This window comes from Coregonus clupeaformis, chromosome 13 (assembly GCF_020615455.1).
Source record: "Coregonus clupeaformis isolate EN_2021a chromosome 13, ASM2061545v1, whole genome shotgun sequence".
NCBI lineage: Eukaryota > Metazoa > Chordata > Actinopteri > Salmoniformes > Salmonidae > Coregonus > Coregonus clupeaformis.
The window spans coordinates 18,057,826-18,084,271 of NC_059204.1; the positions used below are offsets into that span (position 1 = coordinate 18,057,826).

Genomic DNA, 26,446 nt, shown 5'->3' on the forward strand with positions numbered 1-26,446 from the left:
ACACCTGCTAGACAGACTATTCACCTGTAGTAGGATAACAGTCATTTGAGTCATGTCAATTCCTATGGGTCTTTCTGGGCTGCTGACTAACATGCAATGTGTCCTGTCCAATCCTCCTAAATTAAGCCCTGTTTCCTGGCATGGTGGCCCTCTGAAAGAGGGGAGAGTTGGTGCGGGCCGGATGCAAGCAGGACATGGCCAGTGCCAATGTTCACTCACCCAAGTAATCTCTGTTGCGCTCAATCTCTAGCCCCCACCCTCCTCTACAATGCCGACCTCAAGAGACGTGCAGGCAACTAGAACAGTGGGAGTTACCCCTCATCTGCAATTGAGCTCTCAAAAACACAGGATTTTAATTGTTACATAAATTCAGCCATTTGACAAGTATTTCCATATTTAGGTTACACACACGCGCGTGTTCAGTTTCAAGAAACCATACAATATTTTATTTGTTTGTGTCATATTCTATTAGTTACAACAACAAAAAATGACATACATACCCAACAAATAAAAATCCCACTCTACATTCTGGAACAATATAAAAGAATCACTCAGAAATGGTACAGACACAATGAAGGAACGCATGAACACTTGAAACCATCTAATCACCCACACAGCTAAAACCTGGGCAGTAACAGAAATGTGCATAGTGAACAGACACACGGAAATAGATACAGATACAATTAGACCATATCAGGATGAGTCTAGAGCTGTATATCCTAGGTTTAAAGCATTTTGTCCACCCTCCTTCTGCCTGTTCAACTCCATTGAAGCCATGCGGTTTTAGGCACACATGATGGAACATTAGGAGGCTGTGCAGCTGGGGGTTAACATCAGGCATCCTACAGCTGAAGTAGCAAGATATTTATAGTGTAAATCACTGAGCTCTCCAGTCAGGCATTTAGAACATATTTCCTTATTAATCAATGCACACTAGTATCCTTTGAGACATCTTACACATCTCCCTTTCAAGGGATAAAGGATAGAAATGTTTACAGATTGAGTTGGGTCACCTCTTCAGTGTACATTTCAATGACGAAAGTATTTGCCAGTGTTCATTGTTCTCCATGATACAAAGAGTACAGTTTCTGCTATGATGTCCATGTCGATGCTAGTGTGGTCGACAGATTGCTTTTCAAGGGTTGAAAATAATAAAATGTTACTGTGTAAATAAATGGTCCACGGTCACACAGCAAAGCTAAACTACAAGGCAGAAATGGCACCCTCTGATGGGCAAGTAGTAGGATATTCAAAGAGAATTGTTCTAATGACATGCCTTTGTACAAAACAAACACTGATTTACACACGTCTCAGTCAAACAAATTACTTTCCAAATATTGCCTCGGTCAAATATTGCCTAGGAAAACAAGCAAAATAAAATTATCTAGACTCAAGACGACGGAATGTGACATTTGGATCCATTGTTTGAAAAGGGAAAGGAATCCACCAACTTGAAAACGAAATTGCGTCTGCTTCATAGAAGTCAAAATGTGTGAATTTGCATGGAACCATTTTTCAAAGACAAGCAGAATAGCTGAACTGGGAGGAGTTGCTCACACAGCACAGAAAAATAGTTAAGACAGCATTAGTGTCCACACTGTAGGTATTATCAGGGCAGAAAACTCTAAAACACCTCCTACACACATGCCTATGTTACAGAGCTCATCTTGATTTGACAAGGGCTGCAGAAAACACTTACTCATGAAGGAAAGAACGCTGTATGTACGGATAAGGTACATCAGCTTTGATGTGCGATTACGAGACAAGGTCAAAGAGCACTTGAAGCCCAGACTGTCAACCAAGAAAGTAATCAATTCAGTCAGAATCCACTCAATACTGTGAGCAAGAGTCATGCCTATTTTTCTACTAAGAAACTACTCAAAACAAATTCAGAAGGTAGCAATCTCTTACACAGGCCAGAGAAGGACGTATCATTGATACATCTTTCAATGTGTCTACACAGCAACAAAACTGGTTCTTGTTCTGAAAGATTTACTGGGGGGCAAGCAACTCCAATCTACCGGGAGTAGTTGACGAAATACAGTAGTTTACATTGATAAGATTGGCACAGAAAGGGACTTCTTGCCACCTTCATGATGTTTCAGCCCTGCCTTTCTTTCAGCTAACCTAAAGGGTTCCTTACACGTTTTAATCGAAGACGATACAGGAATAAAGCTACTAAATGCGTCCACTTCAAGGCGTTCGTTCAGACTGTTTACCAGAATGGGGTGTTCATTACAGCACTGTGTGATGCCTACCTGACTGTGCTCCTCCACACAAACACATCAATAGCACCTCATTGAATCAGAAAGGCAGAGAGCTTTTAAGGTTCTCTTTCTGTTGTGAAGCAGATGCACTGTGCTTATTTTTCCTAATTCACCAGAGCTCACGATGTCCAGACCAAAGCCCAATCTGAGTATGTAGACATTGCAAACGTCAACCATGAGGTTAGTTACATATGATAACTGTTCCTATTTTAGTTTTCACAACGACAGCCTAAAGAATATGTCTCTCGCAAATATATTGTTCCTCACCCCATACTAACTCAAATTTAACCCAATTTACATTTAAATATAAATGGAGATTAATAACAGTGACCAAATATATTGACAGATTTTGCAGTCATCATCAACGTGCTCACTTAGTGAGGTGTAGCATTCTCATAGCATTTGGGGTTGCCAGTGACTAGAATGAGTGCATGCAAGTGTCTATCTACACAGGTGCTTGTGTACATTAAAGTTATATACACTGCTCTCCAGTCCCCATACAGCGATGGCCACGGTTTAGACCGGCTGTGGTGGCCATGTTGGAGGGGAATCACCTCTCTGTGTTCTCTCCTGTGGTGAAGCTCAGGTCATCAGAGATCAACTGGGCCCCTGGGAGGAAAGAAGAACAGAAGCATTTAAACACTGAGCTTAGCATTCATTTCCTTCCACGGTACCGGCAAGCTGATTTGAGGCTAAAATGTGTGGATAAATGACACTAATGTATGCGTGTTTAAGTGTTTGTGTGAGGGGGTTACGCATATGTATATGTGTGTGTGTGGCAGGTAACAATATTGACCTGCGCAGGGCAGAGCCCGGGCATCATAGCGACAGTCTCCAGCCTCCAGGCCCACCACCTCGTCCTCGTTCTCCGTGTCACAGTCGATCTCACTGTCACTGCTCATACCTGGCAGCAACACCACCGTCTGCTTACGGACAACATGACCTGACAGACAGAAAGAGCGAGGGACACAAAGGATAAGGGAAAACAGAGCGACAGAGTAGGAGAGAGCGCGAGACAGGGAGAGAAAGGGAACATAGGTAAACAAAAAAGAGGGGGACGGAGGGACAGAAAGGAAAACAGCAGAAAGATAGAAAGAGGGAGAAAAAGGTAACAGAGTGGGGGAGCCACTAAGACCAATATAGCGGCATCTCACAGGTAAAGGAAACACCATCACCGCCAAGAGCACACCTCATCCTGCACAGTGCCAAGTAGAGACCCTCTGTCTCTCTTTACAGACACCAACTCATCCCAAAGATCATTAGGGGTAAAACTGCAGAATAAACATCCTTTAAAATTCCCTTCAACAAGAAGCTGTTACTCTACCTGCAGTATGGTATTTGATTACAGTATATTCTATCCACAGATGAAAAGTGGAGCTCAATCCTTAGTGCCATCACATTTGCATTCCTCCATTGAGAAGGAGGGTTGAGGTAGAGGTGGAGGTGAAGGAAGAGGGGGTTAGAGCAGTAGGGCTCACTTTCGTCAGGGCGTGAAGAGGGTCCCTCTGCCAGGGAGAGCAGTGACTGGCGGATCTCAGCCGTCTCCTCCAAGTCACAGTCCAGAGAGCTGTCCGTCAGCAGGCCGGCCCTAAGGGAGGGTGAGGTTGATTTGCCACTTGTTTTAACCACAAGTGATATTGATTTCAATACACATGGGAATAATTTTCTTCCTTTCTTTCTAAGGTACTGTTGGGATAATTTTGGCAAGAGAGAGAAAGCTAATAATTTCACCACTCTAGTTGCTGGTCTATTCCAAACCTAAACAGCCCTGCTTGGTCCATTGGGAAGACTAATTCTTAATACCAAATAGGGTGGTGCATAAATACCAGTCTAGTTAGAACAGCAGTAGTCCAAATACTGTATTTTCATTTATCCTGCCTTCTTTTCAAACCCAGCCAAGGTTGGCACAGTAAAGTAATAAAAAATAGTAGCACTGTGGCTCAAAACAAATATGACGCCAAAAACAAATAGTTAAATTGGAGAGGCTTTGGCAGGGGGTAAACACCTGATAAAGAAATAATGATCAAAATGTTGGTTTAAAGGGAGTTTATTTTCAATGATCATGTGCCCTTCTCCAAGCACCTGGACTACAGAAAAATCTCATTTTTGAAGTGGGAAAATTTTACGTAACAGAATTTCAATCCAAGTGCTTTGGATCGCCACAAATGCATAAGGACTAGCGTTAGATTTGGATTTAGGACAGGGTGTTAGTCTTACCCCATGGGCTGGGTCCTGGGTCGTGCCATGGTGGCGGTGGAGATGCCATTGAGGCCCCCCAGAGCGTACAGGTTGGCCCCGTAGAGCTGCTCCTGGTCGTGTTTGGAGCTGCAGGGCTTGTTGTCGGAGCAGGACGATGAGCTGCCCAGAGAGGGAGGGGAGCTGTGGGCGCTGCGTGGCTTCAGGGCTCCTACAGTATGACACAGCACAGGTAAAACACTGGTCAGTCAGAAGTCATTCGCTTTTGGTGCATTGCATGAATCTTTTACAATTAGTGTGACAAGTGACAACCATACATTTGGGAACTTAGGTGGAGCCATGGTGGTGTGTCATTACAGGTGCAGGTCTAAACACTGCTAACCCACCTCTACCTGGCTTTACTACTGACCTTCTGATCCGTTGGAGGTGTCCCTGGGGAAGAGGCATTGATCGCTGGACGACTCTTCACCGCTCTGGCCTCTCGGCTCCTTCTCCACTCCGTCTGTGGCTCTCCTCAGGCCCAGCCCGCTGCCCTCCTGCTTGGGAGACAAGGCCTTCTTCTCTCCTGCCACACAAACCACAGCAGCACAGCTGGATAAACATCTGACTGAGCAGTCGATAGCTCCCCAGCTGCCCGTCTAGAGTCTACCGTAGAAAGTGCTGTGAAATGCTATCCGATTCCACAGATTGTAGAGTGTATTGTGTACAGTGAAGGTGTGTAGCACCACCAGGGTTGGGTAAGTTAACTTTCTAAATGTAATCAGTTACAGTTACTTGTCCAGAATTGTAATCAGTAAATTTAACTTTTGGATTATGTAAACTCAGTAATCTGATTACTTTCAGATTACTTTTCCTTTAAGAGGCATTAGAAGACAAAAATTCATATTACCAATTGAATGACATCTATTGTAGGATAAATCAATGTTAGAGTGACCATAAATGGATGTTGCATTTTACTTTATTATGTAGGCTTCTTCTAACCCATTGCTTTCTGCTACAGATAATACGATTAGGCTATACATTTACATTAAAAACCAAAGTCTGTCAGATTTCCAGTCATTTCAATTAATTTAATCCCCATTGATCTTCAAGAATAGGACTTGGAAATACATTAGCCAAATTGTTTTACCTGGGCATAACCCAACCCCCCCTCTTTATAGTAAAGAAATGTAATTTAAATGTAAAAATGTACACAACCAGTGTCCATGATGTTTTAATCTGATTGTCTAACAAATCACTTCAAAAAGTAGGTGACCTTCCCACGTTCTTCCAAAATAACTCCAGCATCCGAACAGTGCACTGTGCACCCGCCAACTTTCCTTATTATATATTTTTTACTATGCCCAGCTCACGTGAGGCCAGAGGCAATTGTCTCTTCTGCCTAATGGTAAGTCCGCCACTGTATAGGCCTATTGTTTACGTTTTTGTTGATGACACTTTGATATTTTGATACATTTGCAGCTGTTTATACAGTGGCTTGCGAAAGTATTCACCCCCCTTGGCATTTTTCCTATTTTGTTGCCTTACAACCTGGAATTAAAATTGATTCTTTGGGGGTTTGTATCATTTGATTTACACAACATGCCTACCACTTTGAAGATGCAAAATATTTTTTTATTGTGAAACAAACAAGAAATAAGACAAAAAAACAGAAAACTTGAGCGTGCAAAACTATTCACCCTCCCAAAGTCAATACTTTGTAGAGCCACCTTTTGCAGCAATTACAGCTGCAAGTCTCTTGGGGTATTACATTTTAGTCATTTAGTAGACGCTCTTATCCAGAGCAACTTACAGTTAAGTGAGTGCATACATTTGTCTTTTTTTCATACTGGCCCCCCGTGGGAATCGAACCCACAACCCTGACGTTGTAAGCGCCATGCTCTACCAACTGAGCTACACAGTGCCAAGTACATCTAGCCACTGGGTTTTTTGCCCATTCTTCAAGGCAAAACTGCTCCAGCTCCTTCAAGTTGGATGGGTTCCGCTGGTGTACAGCAATCCACAGATTCTCAATTGGATTGAGGTCTGGGCTTTGACTAGGCCATTCCAAGACATTTAAATGTTTCCCCTTAAAACCACTTGAGTGTGGCTTTAGCAGTATGCTTAGGGTCATTGTCCTGCTGGAAGGTGAACCTCCGTCCCAGTCTCAAATCTCTGGAAGACTGAAACAGGTTTCCCTCAAGAATTTCCCTGTATTTAGCGCCATCCATCATTCCTTCAATTTTGACCAGTTTCCCAGTCCCTGCTGATGAAAAACATCCCCACAGCGTGATGCTGCCACCACCATGCTTCACTGTGGGGATGGTGTTCACTGTGGGGCGGCAGGTAGCTTAGTGGGTAAGAGCGTTGTGCCAGTAACCGAAAGGTCGCTGGTTCTAATCCCCGAGCCGACTAGGTGAAAAATCTGTCGATGTGCCCTTAAGCAAGGCACTTAACCCTAATTGCTCCTGTAAGTCGCTCTGGATAAGAGCGTCTGCTAAATGACTAAAATGTAAATGTAAATGTGTTCTCGGGTTGATGAGAAGTGTTAGGTTTGTGCCAGACATAGCGTTTTCCTTGATGGCCTAAAAGCTCAATTTTAGTCTCATCTGACCAGAGTACCTTCTTCCATATGTTTGGGGAGTCTCCCACATTCCGTAAAGCCCAGCTCTGTGGAGTTTACGGCTTAAAGTGGTCCAATGGACAGATACTCCAATCACTGTAGCTATCAAAAGTGTGCGAGTTTGAGCATGTGTCCATAGGGCTATATATTTTTTTTTTATCAGCACTAATTAGATTGAGCAATAAAAGCCCCACTCAGGGTCTTCATAAATTAAACTGACAATCTTTGAAATTGTTGCATATTGCCTTTATATTTTTGTTCAGAATAGCTAAATGAGAGGCCAGCAGTGTGATTCACATCAATGCTCTATATAGATATCAATAAAAAGTGATATCCGTATCACCTGTAGACTAGACCACTGATGTCATCCTTTCCTCAAAGCGCTTATTCAAGTTGGATAATCTTTGGATGCTGACAGAAGTCACACCATTGGAAAACATAGCTTGGACTGTAGCCTACAAAAGCCTATTTCTGCTCTTTTTCCGCAGTCTATCAAACACATTTGGTGTGTCATCATAGTGGTCTCTGACTTGTGGTCAGACTTGCTCAGGTGGTACAAACTTAAACTTGGTCTCTGATTTGAATGTCATTGAGAAAACAGAAAGGTGTCAAAGATATTTTTTCGCAAACATCCTTTCTGAATTAAAAAGTAACCCTTTAAGTTTTTCAAAATAATCTAATCTGATTACAACATTTTAGCTGGTAAAGGATTACAGGTAGTTTTTTTGTAATCCGTTAACATGTAACAGATGACATGTAATCTGTTACTCCCCAACCCTGAGCACCACTCACCAGAGCGACAGTGTCTGGAGGCCCCAGGTCCTTTCCCCATCAGATCAAGCTCTGTGGGCTTTCTGCTGGGCCCTAGGCCTGAGTCTGCGTGGTAAGAGGGCCCCTGCTCCCCTGTGGCCCCACCGGAGGGTCCTGCCCTGGCCTCCCCCCGCGCCTCCAGCTGACACTTGACATCCGTCATCTTACTGCGCACCTCAGCCATCTGGGCCTTGAGCCGGATCAGGACCCCTGAGTCTGGGGCTCCCCTCCTCACTGCCTGAGGCCGGCGCTCACCCCGCTCCTTCCTGGAGTGGACTTGGACTGGAGAGAGGGGTAGATAGGAGAGGGACAAGAGCAATGAAGAGATTAAGAGGCTATTAGCGCTTGTCCTAATGTTTCCCAGAGAGGGAGTGACTGTACCCTAGCTTGGCTACCCAGTACAGAGTAGAAAAAAAAACTAAAAAAAGACAAGATGTATTGTCACATACACTGGATACGCCGTGAGAGAGAGACTCTACCTTGGCTGTGCAACAGGGAAGCAGGGGGTCTGGGCTGAAGGCCCCATAGTGACTCCACGCTGCTGTGTTCCTTCAAGTCCAGCAGCTGGATGAGGATGACGGGGTCGATCTCCAGCAGACTGTTGTTGCTGCCAGCGGAGGAAAGACCACCACCACCACCACCACGCCTCAGACACCTGGCCCCAGGGTTAGAGCCTCCTGGGAGAGACAGGGGAGAGTCAGAGAGGTACATTCAGAGGTACAATGGTGAGGAGACAGTTGCAAAGGGGAAGTGGAGACCAAAGGTGAACTATACTGGATGCTTCGATCTATCGAGTGCTGTAGGAGTAGCAAGGGGAGTCAACTGACGCTTGGAATGAGTTTGGAATAGGGCATAGTGAATACTGGTTGCAAAAGGAAATCTTAATTTACTAGGTTTAACACACATAGCAGAGCGCTACGGCTACTCAACATCTCATGCTGTATCTCCATTTTGAGTTACAGTAGCCCCATTTCAGACAAGAAACTCCTCCACCAAGATTCAATTAAACTCTAGCCATTTCACTGCAGTATTGAGTCAGCCAGTGCACAGCTATGAGAGAGCAGCAGAAAAATAATTAAGGTCTGCATACAATGAGCATTTGAAAAGGCGAGAGATAAGAGATTGGAAATGGCAGCGAGGACAATAATCCACTTTGCAGCCAATGTTTAGTGAATAAATTTGAATAACCCACTAACCCACTGAGGCATGGGGGCATGTAATAATGGATAATTTCCTTTGAGAGGAGACAGTCAGATAGTAAGCAAAAGAGACAGCCAACATGTCTGAGTTTAAGGGCGGCCCATACTGAGTTGCTAAAGTTGAAATCAGTTATCAAAGTACCGAAGAGTAGGCTTCTAAGAGGACAAGATGTAGATCTGCCAAAGTAAGGTGCATCCTAAAAACTACGTAAATTGAAGAATAATGTGACACGAGTTGCATTCCCTCACTTCATGCATGTAAATTTAAGCATTGTTATGCAGCCCTTCACACTCCCCTTTGGATGCGTTTTAATCCGCTGCAGCTACCACCTTTCCACACTTAAACACACACACACACACACACACACACACTTAAAACGTTCCACATCAGCACCCATGACAAGCCCATCACGCTGACGATGAGCCATCGTCTTTAAGCCCCATTAAACTAACATGCACACGCTAAAGAGAGATTTGATGAGAGTGAGAGAGACATAGCTAGATAGAAAAGAGGAGAGGAAGATGGCATACAGAAAGAAAGAACGAGATGTAGGGAGAGAGGGTGAGAGAGAAGGGGATAGAGAGAAAATAGGAGGGAGGGAGATGGAAAAGGAGGGAATAGAGAGAGAGAGAGAGAGAGACAAAGTGGAGGAAGAGGTTACCTGCTGCCCCTGCCACATCGTCAGGCAGTTCTCCCTCCTCCATTTCCAGGTTCCCACTGAACTCCACATCATTCTCCCCAGACCTGAGAACCAGAGACCATCAATGTCTGGACTGGGAACAATGTTGCTACAATGTCAGGGTCAAACTAAGACTAAACCTTTAGCTGACAGCTAACACTAAAACTGACGGATGCCTAAACCACGGAAACACCTGAAAAAGGCATACCTATCATTTCAAATTGATTGAGTTGATCAATTGGTTTCATTTGCCAATTTATTGTTACAAGACAGCGAGATATGACCATTTGGGGACATTTAGGTCCCTCCATGGATATAGAAACTGTGCACGTTCAAGTCAACCCCACTTAAGGAACATTCAGTTCTTTGGCCAATACTAAGGCCGGGAGATGGCATTATGACCCAACTAATAAATTAGTATACGCAAGACCTTGGCTTAACCAGCAACTCAAAATTAGAAAGTGTGTCCATGTCCAGGACTCTCTAAAAATCACACAGAGCAGTGTTCCCTTATCAAAAAGCTTCTTAGGGTGATTAGACAGAAAGTGCTTAGTGTTAAAACAGACCAGCTACAGTGGGGAAAAAAAGTATTTAGTCAGCCACCAATTGTGCAAGTTCTCCCACTTAAAAAGATGAGAGAGGCCTGTAATTTTCATCATAGGTACACGTCAACTATGACAGACAAATTGAGAAAAAGAAATCCAGAAAATCCCATTGTAGGATTTTTAATGAATTTATTTGCAAATTATGGTGGAAAATAAGTATTTGGTCACCTACAAACAAGCAAGATTTCTGGCTCTCACAGACCTGTAACTTCTTCTTTAAGAGGCTCCTCTGTCCTCCACTCGTTACCTGTATTAATGGCACCTGTTTGAACTTGTTATCAGTATAAAAGACACCTGTCCACAACCTCATACAGTCACACTCCAAACTTCACAATGGCCAAGACCAAAGAGCTGTCAAAGGACACCAAAAACAAAATTGTAGACCTGCACCAGGCTGGGAAGACTGAATCTGCAATAGGTAAGCAGCTTGGTTTGAAGAAATCAACTGTGGGAGCAATTATTAGGAAATGGAAGACATACAAGACCACTGATAATCTCCCTCGATCTGGGGCTCCACGCAAGATCTCACCCCGTGGGGTCAAAATGATCACAAGAACGGTGAGCAAAAATCCCAGAACCACACGGGGGGACCTAGTGAATGACCTGCAGAGAGCTGGGACCAAAGTAACAAAGCCAACCATCAGTAACACACTACGCCGCCAGGGACTCAAATCCTGCAGTGCGAGACGTGTCCCCCTGCTTAAGCCAGTACATGTCCAGGCCCGTCTGAAGTGCATTTGGATGATCCAGAAGAGGATTGGGAGAATGTCATATGGTCAGATGAAACCAAAATATAACTTTTTGGTAAAAACTCAACTCGTCATGTTTGGAGGACAAAGAATGCTGAGTTGCATCCAAAGAACACCATACCTACTGTGAAGCATGGGGTTGGAAACATCATGCTTTGGGGCTGTTTTTCTGCAAAGGGACCAGGACGACTGATCCGTGTAAAGGAAAGAATGAATGGGGCCATGTATCGTGAGATTTTGAGTGAAACCCTCCTTCCATCAGCAAGGGCATTGAAGATGAAACGTGGCTGGGTCTTTCAGCATGACAATGATCCCAAACACACCGCCCGGGCAACGAAGGAGTGGCTTCGTAAGAAGCATTTCAAGGTCCTGGAGTGGCCTAGCCAGTCTCCAGATCTCAACCCCATAGAAAATCTTTGGAGGGAGTTGAAAGTCCGTGTTGCCCAGCGACAGCCCCCAAAACATCACTGCTCTAGAGGAGATCTGCATGGAGGAATGGGCCAAAATACCAGCAACAGTGTGTGAAAACCTTGTGAAGACTTACAGAAAACGTTTGACCTGTGTCATTGCCAACAAAGGGTATATAACAAAGTATTGAGAAACTTTTGTTATTGACCAAATACTTATTTTCCACCATCATATGCCAATAAATTCATAAAAAATCCTACAATGTGATTTTCTGGATTTTTTTTTCTCATTTTGTCTGTCATAGTTGACAGGTACCTATGATGAAAATTACAGGCCTCTCTCATCTTTTTAAGTGGGAGAACTTGCACAATTGGTGGCTGACTAAATACTTTTTTTCCCCACTGTATATACAGTGCACTCGGAAAGCATTCAGATGTAAAAAAATAAAATAATAATAATTTTTAAAAAATCCTCATCAATTTACACACAATACCCCATAAAAGACAAAGCGAAAACAGGTTAGAAATTTGTGCAAATGTATTCAAAATAAAAACAGAAATACCTTATTTACATAATATTCAGACCCTTTGCTATGAGACTCGAAATTGAGCTCAGGTGCATCCTGTTTCCATTGATCATCCTTGAGATGTTTCTAAAACTTGATTGGAGTCCACCTGTTGTATATTTAATTAATTGGACATGATTTGGAAAGGCACACACCTGTCTATATACAGTGGGGGAAAAAAGTATTTAGTCAGCCACCAATTGTGCAAGTTCTCCCACTTAAAAAGATGAGAGAGGCCTGTAATTTTCATCATAGGTACACGTCAACTATGACAGACAAAATGAGAATTAAAAAAATTCAGAAAATCACATTGTAGGATTTTTTATGAATTTATTTGCAAATTATGGTGGAAAATAAGTATTTGGTCAATAACAAAAGTTTCTCAATACTTTGTTATATACCCTTTGTTGGCAATGACACAGGTCAAACGTTTTCTGTAAGTCTTCACAAGATTTTCACACACTGTTGCTGGTATTTTGGCCCATTCCTCCATGCAGATCTCCTCTAGAGCAGTGATGTTTTGGGGCTGTCGCTGGGCAACACGGACTTTCAACTCCCTCCAAAGATTTTCTATGGGGTTGAGATCTGGAGACTGGCTAGGCCACTCCAGGACCTTGAAATGCTTCTACGAAGCCACTCCTTCGTTGCCCGGGCGGTGTGTTTGGGATCATTGTCATGCTGAAAGACCCAGCCACGTTTCATCTTCAATGCCCTTGCTGATGGAAGGAGGTTTTCACCCAAAATCTCACGATACATGGCCCCATTCATTCTTTCCTTTACACGGATCAGTCGTCCTGGTCTCTTTGCAGAAAAACAGCCCCAAAGCATGATGTTTCCACCCCCATGCTTCACAGTAGGTATGGTGTTCTTTGGATGCAACTCAGCATTCTTTGTCCTCCAAACAGGACGAGTTGAGTTTTTACCAAAAAGTTCTATTTTGGTTTCATCTGACCATATGACATTCTCCCAATCCTCTTCTGGATCATCCAAATGCACTCTAGCAAACTTCAGACGGGCCTGGACATGTACTGGCTTAAGCAGGGGGGACACGTCTGGCACTGCAGGATTTGAGTCCCTGGCGGCGTAGTGTGTTACTGATGGTAGGCTTTGTTACTTTGGTCCCAGCTCTCTGCAGGTCATTCACTAGGTCCCCCCGTGTGGTTCTGGGATTTTTGCTCACCGTTCTTGTGATCATTTTGACCCCACGGGGTGAGATCTTGCGTGGAGCCCCAGATCGAGGGAGATTATCAGTGGTCTTGTATGTCTTCCATTTCCTAATAATTGCTCCCACAGTTGATTTCTTCAAACCAAGCTGCTTACCTATTGCAGATTCAGTCTTCCCAGCCTGGTGCAGGTCTACAATTTTGTTTCTGGTGTCCTTTGACAGCTCTTTGGTCTTGGCTATAGTGGAGTTTGGAGTGTGACTGTTTGGAGGTTGTGGACAGGTGTCTTTTATACTGATAACAAGTTCAAACAGGTGCCATTAATACAGGTAACGAGTGGAGGACAGAGGAGCCTCTTAAAGAAGAAGTTACAGGTCTGTGAGAGCCAGAAATCTTGCTTGTTTGTAGGTGACCAAATACTTATTTTCCACCATAATTTGCAAATAAATTCATTAAAAATCCTACAATGTGATTTTCTGGATTTTTTTTCTCATTTTATCTGTCATAGTTGACGTGTACCTATGATGAAAATTACAGGCCTCTCTCATCTTTTTAAGTGGGAGAACTCGCACAATTGGTGGCTGACTAAATACTTTTTCCCCCACTGTAAGGTCCCACTGTTGACAGTGCATGTCAGAGCAAAAACCAAGCCATGAGGTCGAAGGAATTGTCTGTAGAGCTCCGAGACAGGATTGTGTCTAGGCACAGATCTGGGGAAGGGTACCAAAAAATGTCTGCAGCATTGAAGGTCCCCAAGAACACAGTGGCCTCCATCATTCTTAAATGGAAGAAGTCTGGAACCACCAAGACTCTTCCTAGAGCTGGCCGCCCGGCCAAACTGAGCAATCGGGGGAGAAGGGCCTTGGTCAAGGAGGTGACCAAGAACCAGAGTTCCTCTGTTGAGATGTCCAGAAGGACAACCATCTCTGCAGCACTACACCAATTAGGCCTTTATGGTTGAGTAGCCTGATGGAAGCAACTCCTCAGTAAAAAGGCACATGACAGCCCGCTTGGAGTTTGCCAAAAGGCACCTAAAGGACTCTGACCATGAGAAACAAGATTCTCGTGCAGTCCAAGATGGCGTATTGAACACAGCTGTGCAAATCGCCTCAAGATAAAAACGTAATATTCAACATCAGTAAGTTAGACTAAATATTGGCACTTCATATACTTGTGGGTAATTCCATTCAATCTGGATAATAACACAAAACAAATAATAAGGCTAGAGAAATGTATCGACAAATATTACGAAAACAAGCAACACTCAAACATGACGGAGGGTAAACGAGGAGAATCAATCTCTAAGAGAAAATGCGACTCCTCGACGGATACAAATGATTTATGCTTTTCACCACTGAGACTGGTAAGTGTGTAAAGTGATCTGTTAAAGACGATAAATTACAAACTGGGCATACTTTAATGAGTCATTAAGGATATAAAGGAGGTGAAGGCGAGCCTTGAAATTAGTGACAATAAAGCAGCGATAATGGAGAAAGAAACAAAAAAGCTAAAGGGGACAGTCACTAAGATAGAAACGGACATTAATTAACTTAAAAAGGAGAACATCTTTCTGAGAGAAGCCTTACTAGATATACAGACTAGATCTATGAGAGAAAATCTAGTCCTTACGGGTATCCAAGAAAGAGAAGGAGAGGTTCCCAAAAAGGTAGTGAATGAATTCTCTTACAGCGCTTCAAATCCCACTTGATGCTTTCGATAAAATCCAACTCGAATATGTACACCGTTTCGGACAAAGAGGACAGAGATATGAGCATCCAATCGTTGCCAAATTTGCTTTCTTTAAAGATAAAGTAATTGTTAAAAGCCTGGGTAAAAGACTTGCTGGCACGGAAATAGGCATGAATGATCAGTTCCCGAGGGAGATTGCAGAACTGCGCAAAGTTCTGTACCCAATCTTCAAGGAGAATAGATTAAAAGGGAAGCATGTAGCTCTCGTAGTCGATAATCTGTATATTGACAACCAAATATTCAGAGACACAAAGACTACTCCAAGGCTATTCTAAAAATTACAAAGTTCTCCTAGAGGAGTCGAATAATGGAACACCCAATACTAGCCATTGTTGGGATTGTAATAATAAAAAATATATAAAGATAGAAAAGCAATAAAATAAAACAATTGTTAAATATAGTACAACTACACTGTACCTTTCAAGATAGGGAATGTTGTAAAATAATTAGTATTCCATTTTATTGTATTTTATAAATGGATAAGACGGCATTAGAAGAAAGGATAACAAGCAAAATAATACATGTTCAAATATAACTAATTGGAACACAAAAGTACTCAATCAACATGGTGGAGATAAAAACACAGCAAACAGAAGACACAGAAGGCACAGTATGTGGGTATGTGTGGATGTATTGTGATGGAAGGTGTGGTGTGTATTTTTGTGTTTGGAAAAGTGTGGCTTTCAATTTTGTGCAGATGAGGGATATACATTTTAAAATTAAGTATACATCTAATTTTTGTATTTATTGTCCTATCATGATGGAACGGTCCCCAACCCTATACACCCACCTGAGCGACCCATACACCAAAGAGAAGTCCCAATCTGTTTTATGGGCCTGTTGTAAGCTGCCTATATGCAGCCAAAACAGAAAGATAAATGCGGTCAGAGACCTACTAGAGCAGCACCGCCCCCTCAAGATTCTGAGCCTGCCTGGCAGGGTTGGTCCTACAAAGCCAGAGCCCCCTGATGGGAGAGCACAATATACAAGGAAATTCTCAAAGCTGCTAATGAGAACCTTGATGACCTTGTACCTAGCCGGTGGGGATTCCGGTGGAGTACCCCCACCCAGGTAGTGGCAGTGCTGGCAACACTGGCTGCAGTAGCCCATGGGGAGGGGGTCACACTCAGACAATCAGAGAGGGGGCATATTATTGTGGACCGGGTGACACAAAATAATCAAAGGTCTGACTGCACAGAGATGCTTGGGAAAATGGTCACAACGGGGGATCAGCGTGTGTATGTGTTTCAGGGGAAGGGGGTGGATCTGATCTCCATCACCTAGGACTTGACATTGGTTAATCAAATCTCACATTTTTGCTCAATCTTGCATGCTTTCTCAAACAGCTGTAACTGTATATGCATTCATAAACCAGGTCCTTTCTTGAGTTGGGCTCTGGGATGTAACAACCGTTGAGCATCTGAGCTTATGGTTGATTGTGGGGGAAAGGGGTTGAGTGTGTAAGAGTGTGTGTGTGTATGTATGTATCCCACATCTGTTGCAAGGGGGTGAGGATGTTAGGGACAATATAGGATGAATCACAATAATTGTTTGCTAAAATAATAATTTATTGACAAAAATGTAATGTAATGCAATCCTGGTTATAGGTAACAATCCTAAGCATGAACTGCCGATATAATTACCCCTGTACGCCTGATGGAAATTAAGATACGCAAGATATTTCAATAGATATATTTTTAATAGCTATATATAAAGAAAATTGAGGTGAGAGCATTGGAAATACTTTAAGCAGTTGATCTGCTTCTGTTCTGTGGGTGGCACTGTGTGCTGTTTTCGAAGGATGGGTCCTTGCCTCTCAGGGGCCTAGGGATCCGGGGGGATGGGGGTGGTCTGCCGGTCTCTGGGATGACAACCCAACTTGGGATGGGGAGGGGTTTTAGCGGGTGGAATAGTGGAGAACAATTGGAGGGTTACTTAGTAGCAATGCAAATATGGTACAGCTAAATGGACACTCAATCACTACAGTACTTTTTTATGGTAAATCTACAAACATATATTATGATAAATAGATTTGAAACTTGTATTTCATTATGGTAAATGGTGACACAAGTATAGCCAGTTATAATTGTAATGGCTTAGCAGATAATAAGAAAAGAAGAACAATATTTACCTGTCTCAAAGAGAAGGAATATAATATCTATTGTTTACAGGAAACTCATTCAACAATTTTAGATGAAGTTGTGCGGAAAAAGGACTGGGGGGGTGAAATATACTCAAAAGGGGTGATGATATTAATTAACAGTAATAATAATAATAGTAAAAATAAAGAAAAACCCTTGAATGAGTAGGTGTGTCCAAACTTTTGACTGGTAGTGTATATATATATATATATATATATATATATATATATATATATATATATATATATATATATATATATATATACATATACACATACATACAGTGGTGTGAAAAAGTGTTTGCCCCCTTCCTGATTTCTTATTTGTTTGCATGTTTGTCACACTTAAATGTTTCAGATCATCAAAACAAATTTAAATATTAGTCAAAGATAACAAGTAAACACAAAATACAGTTTTGAAATGAAGGTTGTTATTATTAAGGGAAAACAAAATCCAAACCCACATGGCCCTGTGTGAAAAAGAGATCGCCCCCTACAACCTAATAACTGGTTGGACCACCCTTAGCAGCAACAACTGCAATCAAGCGTTTGCGATAACTTGCAATGAGTCTTTTACAGCGCTGTGGTGGAATTTCGGCCCACTCATCTTTGCAGAATTGTTGTAATTTAGCCACATTGGAGGGTTTTCGAACATGAACTGCCTTTTTAAGATCATGCCACAGCATCTCAGGTCAGGACTTTGACTAGGCCACTTCATAGTCTTCATTTTGTTTTTCCTTCATCCATTCAGAGGTGGACTTGCTGGTGTGTTTTTCGGATCATTGTTCTGCTGCAGAACCCAAGTTTGCTTCAGCTTGAGGTCACGAACAGATGGCCGGACATTCTCCTTCAGGATTTTTTGGTAGACAGCAGAATTCATGGTTCCATTTATCACAGCAAGTCTTCCAGGTCCTGAAGCAGCAAAACAGGCCCAGACCATCAAACTACCACCACCATATTTTACTGTTGGTATGATGTTCTTTTTCTGAAATGCGGTGTTACTTTTACGCCAGATGTAATGGGACACACACCTTCCAAAAAGTTCAACTTTTGTCTCGTCAGTCCACAGAGTATTTTCCCAAAGGTCTTGGGGATCATCAAGATGTTTTCTGGCAAAAATGAGACGAGCCTTAATGTTCTTTTTGCTCAGCAGTGGTTTTCGTCTTGGAACTCTGCCATGCAGGCCATTTTTGCCCAGTCTCTTTCTTATGGTGGAGTCATGAACACTGACCTTAACTGAGGCAAGTGAGGCCTGCAGCTCTTTGGATGTTGTTGTGGGGTCTTTTGTGACCTCTTGGATGAGTTGTCGCTGCGCTCTTGGGGTAATTTTGGTCGGCCGGCCACTCCTGGGAAGGTTCACCGCTGTTCCATGTTTTCGTCATTTGTGGATAATGGCCCTCACTGTGGTTCGCTGGAGTCCCAAAGCTTTAGAAATGGCTTTATAACCTTTTCCAGACTGATGGATCTCAATTACTTTCTTTCTCATTTGTTCCTGAATTTCTTTGGATCTCGGCATGATGTCTAGCTTTTGAGGATCTTTTGGTCTACTTCACTTTGTCAGGCAGGTCCTATTTAAGTGATTCCTTGATTGAGAACAGGTGTGGCAGTAATCAGGCCTGGGTGTGGCTAGAGGAATTGAACTCAGGTGTGATAAACCACAGTTGAGTTGTGTTATAACAGGGGGGGCAAACACTTTTTCACACAGGGCCATGTAGGTTTGGATTCTGTTTTCCCTTAATAATAACAACCTTCATTTCAAAACTGCATTTTGTGTTTCTTGTGTTATCTTTGACTAATATTTACATTTGTTTGATGATCTGAAACAATTAAGTGTGACAAACATGCAAACAAATAACAAATCAGGAAGGGGGCAAACACTTTTTCACACCACTGTGTGTGTGTATGTATATATATATATACAGTGGGGAAAAAAAGTATTTAGTCAGCCACTAATTGTGTAAGTTCTCCCACTTAAAAAGATGAGAGAGGCCTGTAATTTTCATCATAGGTACACGTCAACTATGACAGACAAATTGAGAAAAAAAAATCCAGAAAATCACATTGTAGGATTTTTAATGAATTTATTTGCAAATTATGGTGGAAAATAAGTATTTGGTCACCTACAAACAAGCAAGATTTCTGGCTCTCACAGACCTGTAACTTCTTCTTTAAGAGGCTCCTCTGTCCTCCACTCGTTACCTGTATTAATGGCACCTGTTTGAACTTGTTATCAGTATAAAAGACACCTGTCCACAACTTCAAACAGTCACACTCCAAACTCCACTATGGCCAAGACCAAAGAGCTGTCAAAGGACACCAGAAACAAAATTGTAGACCTGCACCAGGCTGGGAAGACTGAATCTGCAATAGGTAAGCAGCTTGGTTTGAAGAAATCAACCATGGGAGCAATTATTAGGAAATGGAAGACATACAAGACCACTGATAATCTCCCTCGATCTGGGGCTCCACGCAAGATCTCACCCCGTGGGGTCAAAATGATCACAAGAACGGTGAGCAAAAATCCCAGAACCACACGGGGGGACCTAGTGAAGGACCTGCAGAGAGCTGGGACCAAAGTAACAAAGCCTACCATCAGTAACACACTACGCCGCCAGGGACTCAAATCCTGCAGTGCCAGACGTGTCCCCCTGCTTAAGCCAGTACATGTCCAGGCCCGTCTGAAGTTCGCTAGAGTGCATTTGGATGATCCAGAAGAGGATTGGGAGAATGTCATATGGTCAGATGAAACCAAAATATAACTTTTTGGTAAAAACTCAACTCATCGTGTATGGAGGACAAAGAATGCTGAGTTGCATCCAAAGAACACCATACCTAATGTGAAGCATGGGGGTGGAAACATCATGCTTTGGGGCTGTTTTTCTGCAAAGGGACCAGGACGACTGATCCGTGTAAAGGAAAGAATGAATGGGGCCATGTATCGTGAGATTTTGAGTGAAAACCACCTTCCATCAGCAAGGGCATTGAAGATGAAACGTGGCTGGGTCTTTCAGCATGACAATGATCCCAAACACACCGCCCGGGCAACGAAGGAGTGGCTTCGTAAGAAGCATTTCAAGGTCCTGGAGTGGCCTAGCCAGTCTCCAGATCTCAACCCCATAGAAAATCTTTGGAGGGAGTTGAAAGTCCGTGTTGCCCAGCGACAGCCCCAAAACATCACTGCTCTAGAGGAGATCTGCATGGAGGAATGGGCCAAAATACCAGCAACAGTGTGTGAAAACCTTGTGAAGACTTACAGAAAACGTTTGACCTGTGTCATTGCCAACAAAGGGTATATAACAAAGTATTGAGAAACTTTTGTTATTGACCAAATACTTATTTTCCACCATAATTTGCAAATAAATTCATTAATAATCCTACAATGTGATTTTCTGGATTTTTTTTCTTCTCATTTTGTCTGTCATAGTTGACGTGTACCTATGATGAAAATTACAGGCCTCTCTCATCTTTTTAAGTGGGAGAACTTGCACAATTGGTGGCTGACTAAATACTTTTTTTCCCCACTGTACAAAGCATGTAGAGGTCTGTCATTTTTATCATAGGTACACTTCAACTGTGAGAGACGGAATCTAAAACAAAAATCTAGAAAATCACATTGTATGATTTTTAAGTAATTAATTTGCATTTTATTGCATGACATAATTATTTGATACATCAGAAAAGCAGAACTTAATATTTGGTACAGAAACCTGCAATTACAGAGATCATACGTTTCCTGTAGGTCTTGACCAGGTTTGCACACACTGCAGCAGGGATTTTGGCCCACTCCTCCATACAGACCTTCTCCAGATCCTTCAGGTTTCGGGGCTGTCGCTGGGCAATACAGACTTTCAACTCCCTCCAAAGATTTTCTATTGGGTTCAGGTCTGGAGACTGGCTAGGCCACTCCAGGACCTTGAGATGCTTCTTACGGAGCCACTCCTTAGTTGCCCTGGCTGTGTGTTTTGGGTCGTTGTCATGCTGGAAGACCCAGCCACGACCCATCTTCAATGCTCTTACTGAGGGAAGGAGGTTGTTGGCCAAGATCTCACGATACATGGCCCCATCCATCCTCCCCTCAATACGGTGCAGTCGGCCTGTCCCCTTTGCAGAAAAGCATCCCCAAAGAATGATGTTCCCACCTCCATGCTTCACGGTTGGGATGGTGTTCTTGGGGTTGTACTCATCCTTCTTCTTCCTCCAAACACGGCGAGTGGAGTTTAGACCAAAAAGCTCTATTTTTGTCTCATCAGACCACATGACCTTCTCCCATTCCTCCTCTGGATCATCCAGATGGACATTGGCAAACTTCAGACGGGCCTGGACATGCGCTGGCTTGAGCAGGGGGACCTTGCGTACGCTGCAGGATTTTAATCCATGACGGCGTAGTGTGTTACTAATGGTTTTCTTTGAGACTGTGGTCCCAGCTCTCTTCAGGTCATTGACCAGGTCCTGCCGTGTAGTTCTGGGCTGATCCCTCACCTTCCTCATGATCATTGATGCCCCACGAGGTGAGATCTTGCATGGAGCCCCAGACCGAGGATGATTGACCGTCATCTTGAACTTCTTCCATTTTCTAATAATTGCGCCAACAGTTTTTGCCTTCTCACCAAGCTGCTTGCCTATTGTCCTGTAGCCCATCCCAGCCTTGTGCAGGTCTACAATGTTATCCCTGAAGTCCTTACACAGCTCTCTGGTCTTAGCCATTGTGGAGAGGTTGGAGTCTGTTTGATTGAGTGTGTGGACAGGTGTCTTTTATACAGGTAACAAGTTCAAACAGGTGCAGTTAATACAGGTAATGAGTGGAGAACAGGAAGGCTTCTTGAAGAAAAACTAACAGGTCTGTGAGAGCTGGAATTCTTACTGGTTGGTAGGTGATCAAATACTTATGTCATGCAATAAAATGCAAATTAATTACTTAAAAATCATACAATATGATTTTCTGGATTTTTGTTTTAGATTATGTCTCTCACAGTTGAAGTGTACCTATGATAAAAATTACAGACCTCTACATGCTTTGTAAGTAGGAAAACCTGCAAAATCGGCAGTGTATCAAATACTTGTTCTCCCCACTGTGTATATATATATATATATATATATATTTTTTTTGCAAAACATATATGGGGGATTGGAAGTGATGCAGACAATTACATTGACGGAAGCTACAATCTATCTGCAATATTAAAGCTGATCTACCCCCTAAAATAAAATTCAAAAAAAGATTCTCTGGTCTGATGAAACCAAGGTTGAACTCTTTGGCCTGAATGCCAAGCGTCACATCTGGAGGAAACCTGGCACCATCCCTACGGTGAAGCATGGTGGTGGCAGCATCATGCTGTGGGGTAGTTTTCAGCGGCAGGCACTGGGAGACTAGTCAGGATTGAGGGAAAGATGAACGGCGCAAAGTACAGAGAGATCCTTGATGAAAACCTGCTCCAGAGCGCTCAGGACCTCAGACTGGGGGTGAAGGTTCACCTTCCAGGACAACGACCCTAAGCACACAGCCAAGTCAACGCAGGAGTGGCTTCGGGACAAGTCTCTGAATGTCCTTGAGTGCCCCAGCCAAAGGTGCTTCAACAAAGTACTGAGTAAAGTGTCTGAATGCTTATGTAAATGTAATAGTTTTAAAAAATATATACATTTGCACAAATTTATAAAAATCTGTTTTTGCTTTGTCATTATGCGGTATTGTTTGTAGATTGATGAGGGAAAAAAAACAATTTAATCAATTTCAGAATAAGGCTGTAACGTAACAAAATGTGGAAAAAGTCAAGGGGTCTAAATACTTTCCGAATGCACTGTATCTCTACTGATGAACTGGATGGACAGTGCACTGCAATGTTCTCTCTGGAATGGTACAACTTCATGACGAGTCATTCTGTTCTTTTAGCAGGGGCCAAATGGCCCCATGGGATGTGCGTGCCCATTTGAGAGTATTCAAGTAAGTGTCCGTGTGTGTGTCTGCATGTACTTTATGCATGCTCGTATACGTCGGTCTGTGTAAGAATGCCCTGTACACATTCCTTTAGGTATGCCCCGGGGGAGAAGAGGGGATAACAGGGGAAACACAGCAGCTATTGTATCAGTCTCCAGTACAACATGAGTCAGATCTCCAGCAGAGCTTTTCTCACTCGCCGGCGCACACCGCTCAGCGCATTTATAGACGGGGGAACAACGGAGCAACACATCCCAGAGCATCTGTCCAACCACAGGGAGAGAAAAAAAAGCCCTACTGGACCGACAGCATTGAGTGAGTGAGTGAGAAGTGCCTTGTGGGCAGAGAGTGGGGCTGACAATTGACTGTAGTTTCCCCTACAGGGCCTGAGAGGATCCTTGTTAAAAGCAAACATGGAGCACTAACATGGATTTAAGTGTTTCAGGAGAGGCATGGGAGATTGGACAATGTGTGTATTTCTCTGTGTGTGTGTGTGTGTGTGTGTGTGTGTGCGTGCAAGGGTTCTCTATGTTTTTGTGTATGCATACTTGTCTTTATGTATACGGTACATGTGAGATAATGTGTAGGTACACTCAGTGTCCAGTTTGTTACAAACACCGTTCATGAAAATGGTTCGCTCCTACAGACAGTGAGTCACGTGCCCGCGGCTTGCTATATAAAGCAGACAAGCAGAGGCATACAGTTACCTTTCGATTGAACGTTAGACCTAAGCGACTTTGAGCATGGTATGATCGTTGGTGCCAGGCGTGCAGGTTCCAGTATCTCAGAAATGGACAGCCTCCTGGGCTATTCACACACAACAATGTCTAGGGTTTACCGACAATAATAATATAATATAATAATAATAATAATAATAATAATATGCCATTTAGCAGACGCTTTTATCCAAAGCGACTTACAGTCATGGTGCGACAAACAAAAAACATCCAGTCAGCGGCAGTACTGTGGGCGAAAACAGCTTGTTGATGAGAGGTCAAAGGAAAATGGCAAGAATCGTGCAAGCTAACAGGCGGGCCACAAACATGCAAATAACGGCGCAGTACAACAGTGGTGTGCAGAACGGAATCTCGAAACGCACAACTCGTCGGTCCTTGTCACGGATGGGCTATTGCAGCAGACGACCACACCGAGTTCCACTCCTATCGGCTAAAAACAAGAAGACGCGGCTCCAGTGGGCACTTCATCACCAACATTGGTCAATTGAGGAGTGTAACAACATTGCCTGGTCCAACGAATCTTGGTTCCTGTTGCGTCATGCTGATGGCAGAGTCAGGATTTGGTGTAAGCAGCATGAGTCCATGGTGCCATCCTGCCTGGTGTCAACGGTACAGACTGGTGGCGGTGATGTAATGGTGTGGGGAATGTTTTCCTGGCACACGTTAGGTCCCTTAATACCAATTGAGTAATGTTTCCATGCCCCGAAGAATTCAGGCTGTTCTGGAGGCAGAGTACTAGTTGGGTATACCTAATAAACTGGACGTATGTGTGTATATCAGGGTTTACTGGTGACCAGTACCCTGGGACTTCCCGACCAAGCTCCTTCCCGTTTCCCGAGAATTATTGACGGGTCCCGTGGACCAATAATATAAAAAATTTATGTAGCACTATTGCAAAAATACATGTGCGAATTGCTGCATGCATGAATCGGAAATGTCAATTCTCTGGCTTCATTCATAGCCTACATTAGACCAGTATTCTCAATGCTAGCAGCCTACCATATTGAGCCTTCTCAATGTAAAGTCCCCAATAGAAAACACCACTTTCTTGCATGACTTCTATAAATTGCATTGCTGACTTCTCAATGCAGTTACTTACTGAAGGCAATTTCCATCTTATATTCACAAATCTCCAAACTATCTTTGTGGCACTGGCAGAGGCTCAAAATATAAACTGCAGCTACTTACTGTTAACAAAATGGCTGGTACATTGTGTCCACAAACACACTCGAGGAAATAGACATTTGCAACATGATGTTACAATAACAAAAGCAAATCCACGGGTTTGACTAGTCAGATTTGCAGGGATTTGATCAACTTAATCTCCGCTACTAGGCCTATTTGCTTGTCTAGCAGAGAATCTAATATGTTCCCTGTGACAAAACCCACTTAATGTGGTGACTATCATAAAGTAAAAACACAACCTCCCGAAATTCCCCTGATAGCCAAGCGCAAGGGGAGAGAAAAGGGTTAACAAGCTGGCTGACATATTTCAGTCAATGGTAAGCTAAAACAAATGTAATGTTCACTAGTCTGTAGGCTAATAACCTCATAATATTTTAGGCCTACATTTAAACTAAACTACATCAACAAATTGTGTGGTGACTGACAGAACTTTCAGGAATACCGTGATATGGTTGCAATTTTCTCGGGAAAGAAAATGGGTAGATTTTCTGGAAAATATTCAACCCTAGTGTATGTGCATGTGTGTGTGTGTGCGTGGAAGGAGCTGGAGAGCTTTGTGTTATTTTTTTGCACTCAGCCAGGCGGTATGAGGAGCAGTGATGACTCACGGATGGCTCATCTGGTGAGCTCACAGTGAGGGGGTGGAGAAGAGAGAGAGAACATGTGAGACGAATGCTTCAGCAACAGCCCTGCACTCCACACACACAGTCTCTCTGGGCTCAGGGGTTTGAAAACTTCACGTTGATGAAGTCCGCATACACGACTCATATAAAAATAAGATGCAGATAATATAATTTCTGCATTTTCCCCCCTCAAACAATTGGTGGACTAAAACTAGAGAGAAAGCTCTGTGGTTAGGGGTGACTGTGGCGCTGGGTCACTCACATGGTCTCCTCGTCGATGTCGTTCTCCTCTGTGTTGCTGGTTGCCGTGGAGCTGCCCGAGGTGCTGCTACCATCCAGAGGGTTGACCTCCTCGTCCCCCGTCAGACAGTCCCCTTCCAAGTCCCCATCAGACAGCTCCTGACCACACCACAACGTTAGCGCAGCATTTACATAACAGCATTTAGTGCTTAACACGAAACAGCTTTTCCTACTCTGCTGTATTTTATCTTCTTCTGTTAAAATATTATTATGTGAATACAGGGGCGCAACTTGCATTTTTGTCCCCCACCCCCAGTTTTATCATTGGAATGTGATACAAAACGAGGCAACGGTGTGCTTTAGGAACATACGGACGCCTCCGAGCGGTCGGGTAGGCTGTTTGGAGTGTTTATCCGACTGGATAAAATAAATAAATAATATATATATATATTTATTTATTATGTCCCCCCCACTTCTAAAACCAAAGTTGCGCCCCTGTGTGAATATGAAGGAGACTATCCTATCCACACACCATTTAACCGTTTCGACCACTGGCCTCGAGACATACATACATACAGTGAGGGAAAAAAGCATTT

At 43.1% G+C, this 26,446-nt stretch overlaps 1 protein-coding gene across 2 annotated transcripts in view; it reads right to left on the minus strand.

Moving 5' to 3' along the window:
* Nucleotides 1–418: 418 nt before the first annotated feature.
* The window catches only part of LOC121579388 (E3 ubiquitin-protein ligase TRIM37), a 51,854-nt gene continuing 25,826 nt past the window's right edge, over nt 419–26,446 (minus strand). For both annotated transcript variants that reach the window (XM_041893953.2, XM_045224277.1), the window contains 9 exons: nt 25,873–26,009; nt 9,737–9,819; nt 8,355–8,552; nt 7,858–8,157; nt 4,873–5,028; nt 4,485–4,674; nt 3,746–3,855; nt 3,064–3,210; nt 419–2,876 (listed from right to left, as the gene is read on the minus strand). In XM_041893953.2, the coding sequence (XP_041749887.2) occupies nt 2,818–2,876; nt 3,064–3,210; nt 3,746–3,855; nt 4,485–4,674; nt 4,873–5,028; nt 7,858–8,157; nt 8,355–8,552; nt 9,737–9,819; nt 25,873–26,009 (1,380 nt within the window). In that variant the 3' untranslated portion in view covers nt 419–2,817. The remainder of the gene's footprint in view (nt 2,877–3,063; nt 3,211–3,745; nt 3,856–4,484; nt 4,675–4,872; nt 5,029–7,857; nt 8,158–8,354; nt 8,553–9,736; nt 9,820–25,872; nt 26,010–26,446) is intronic.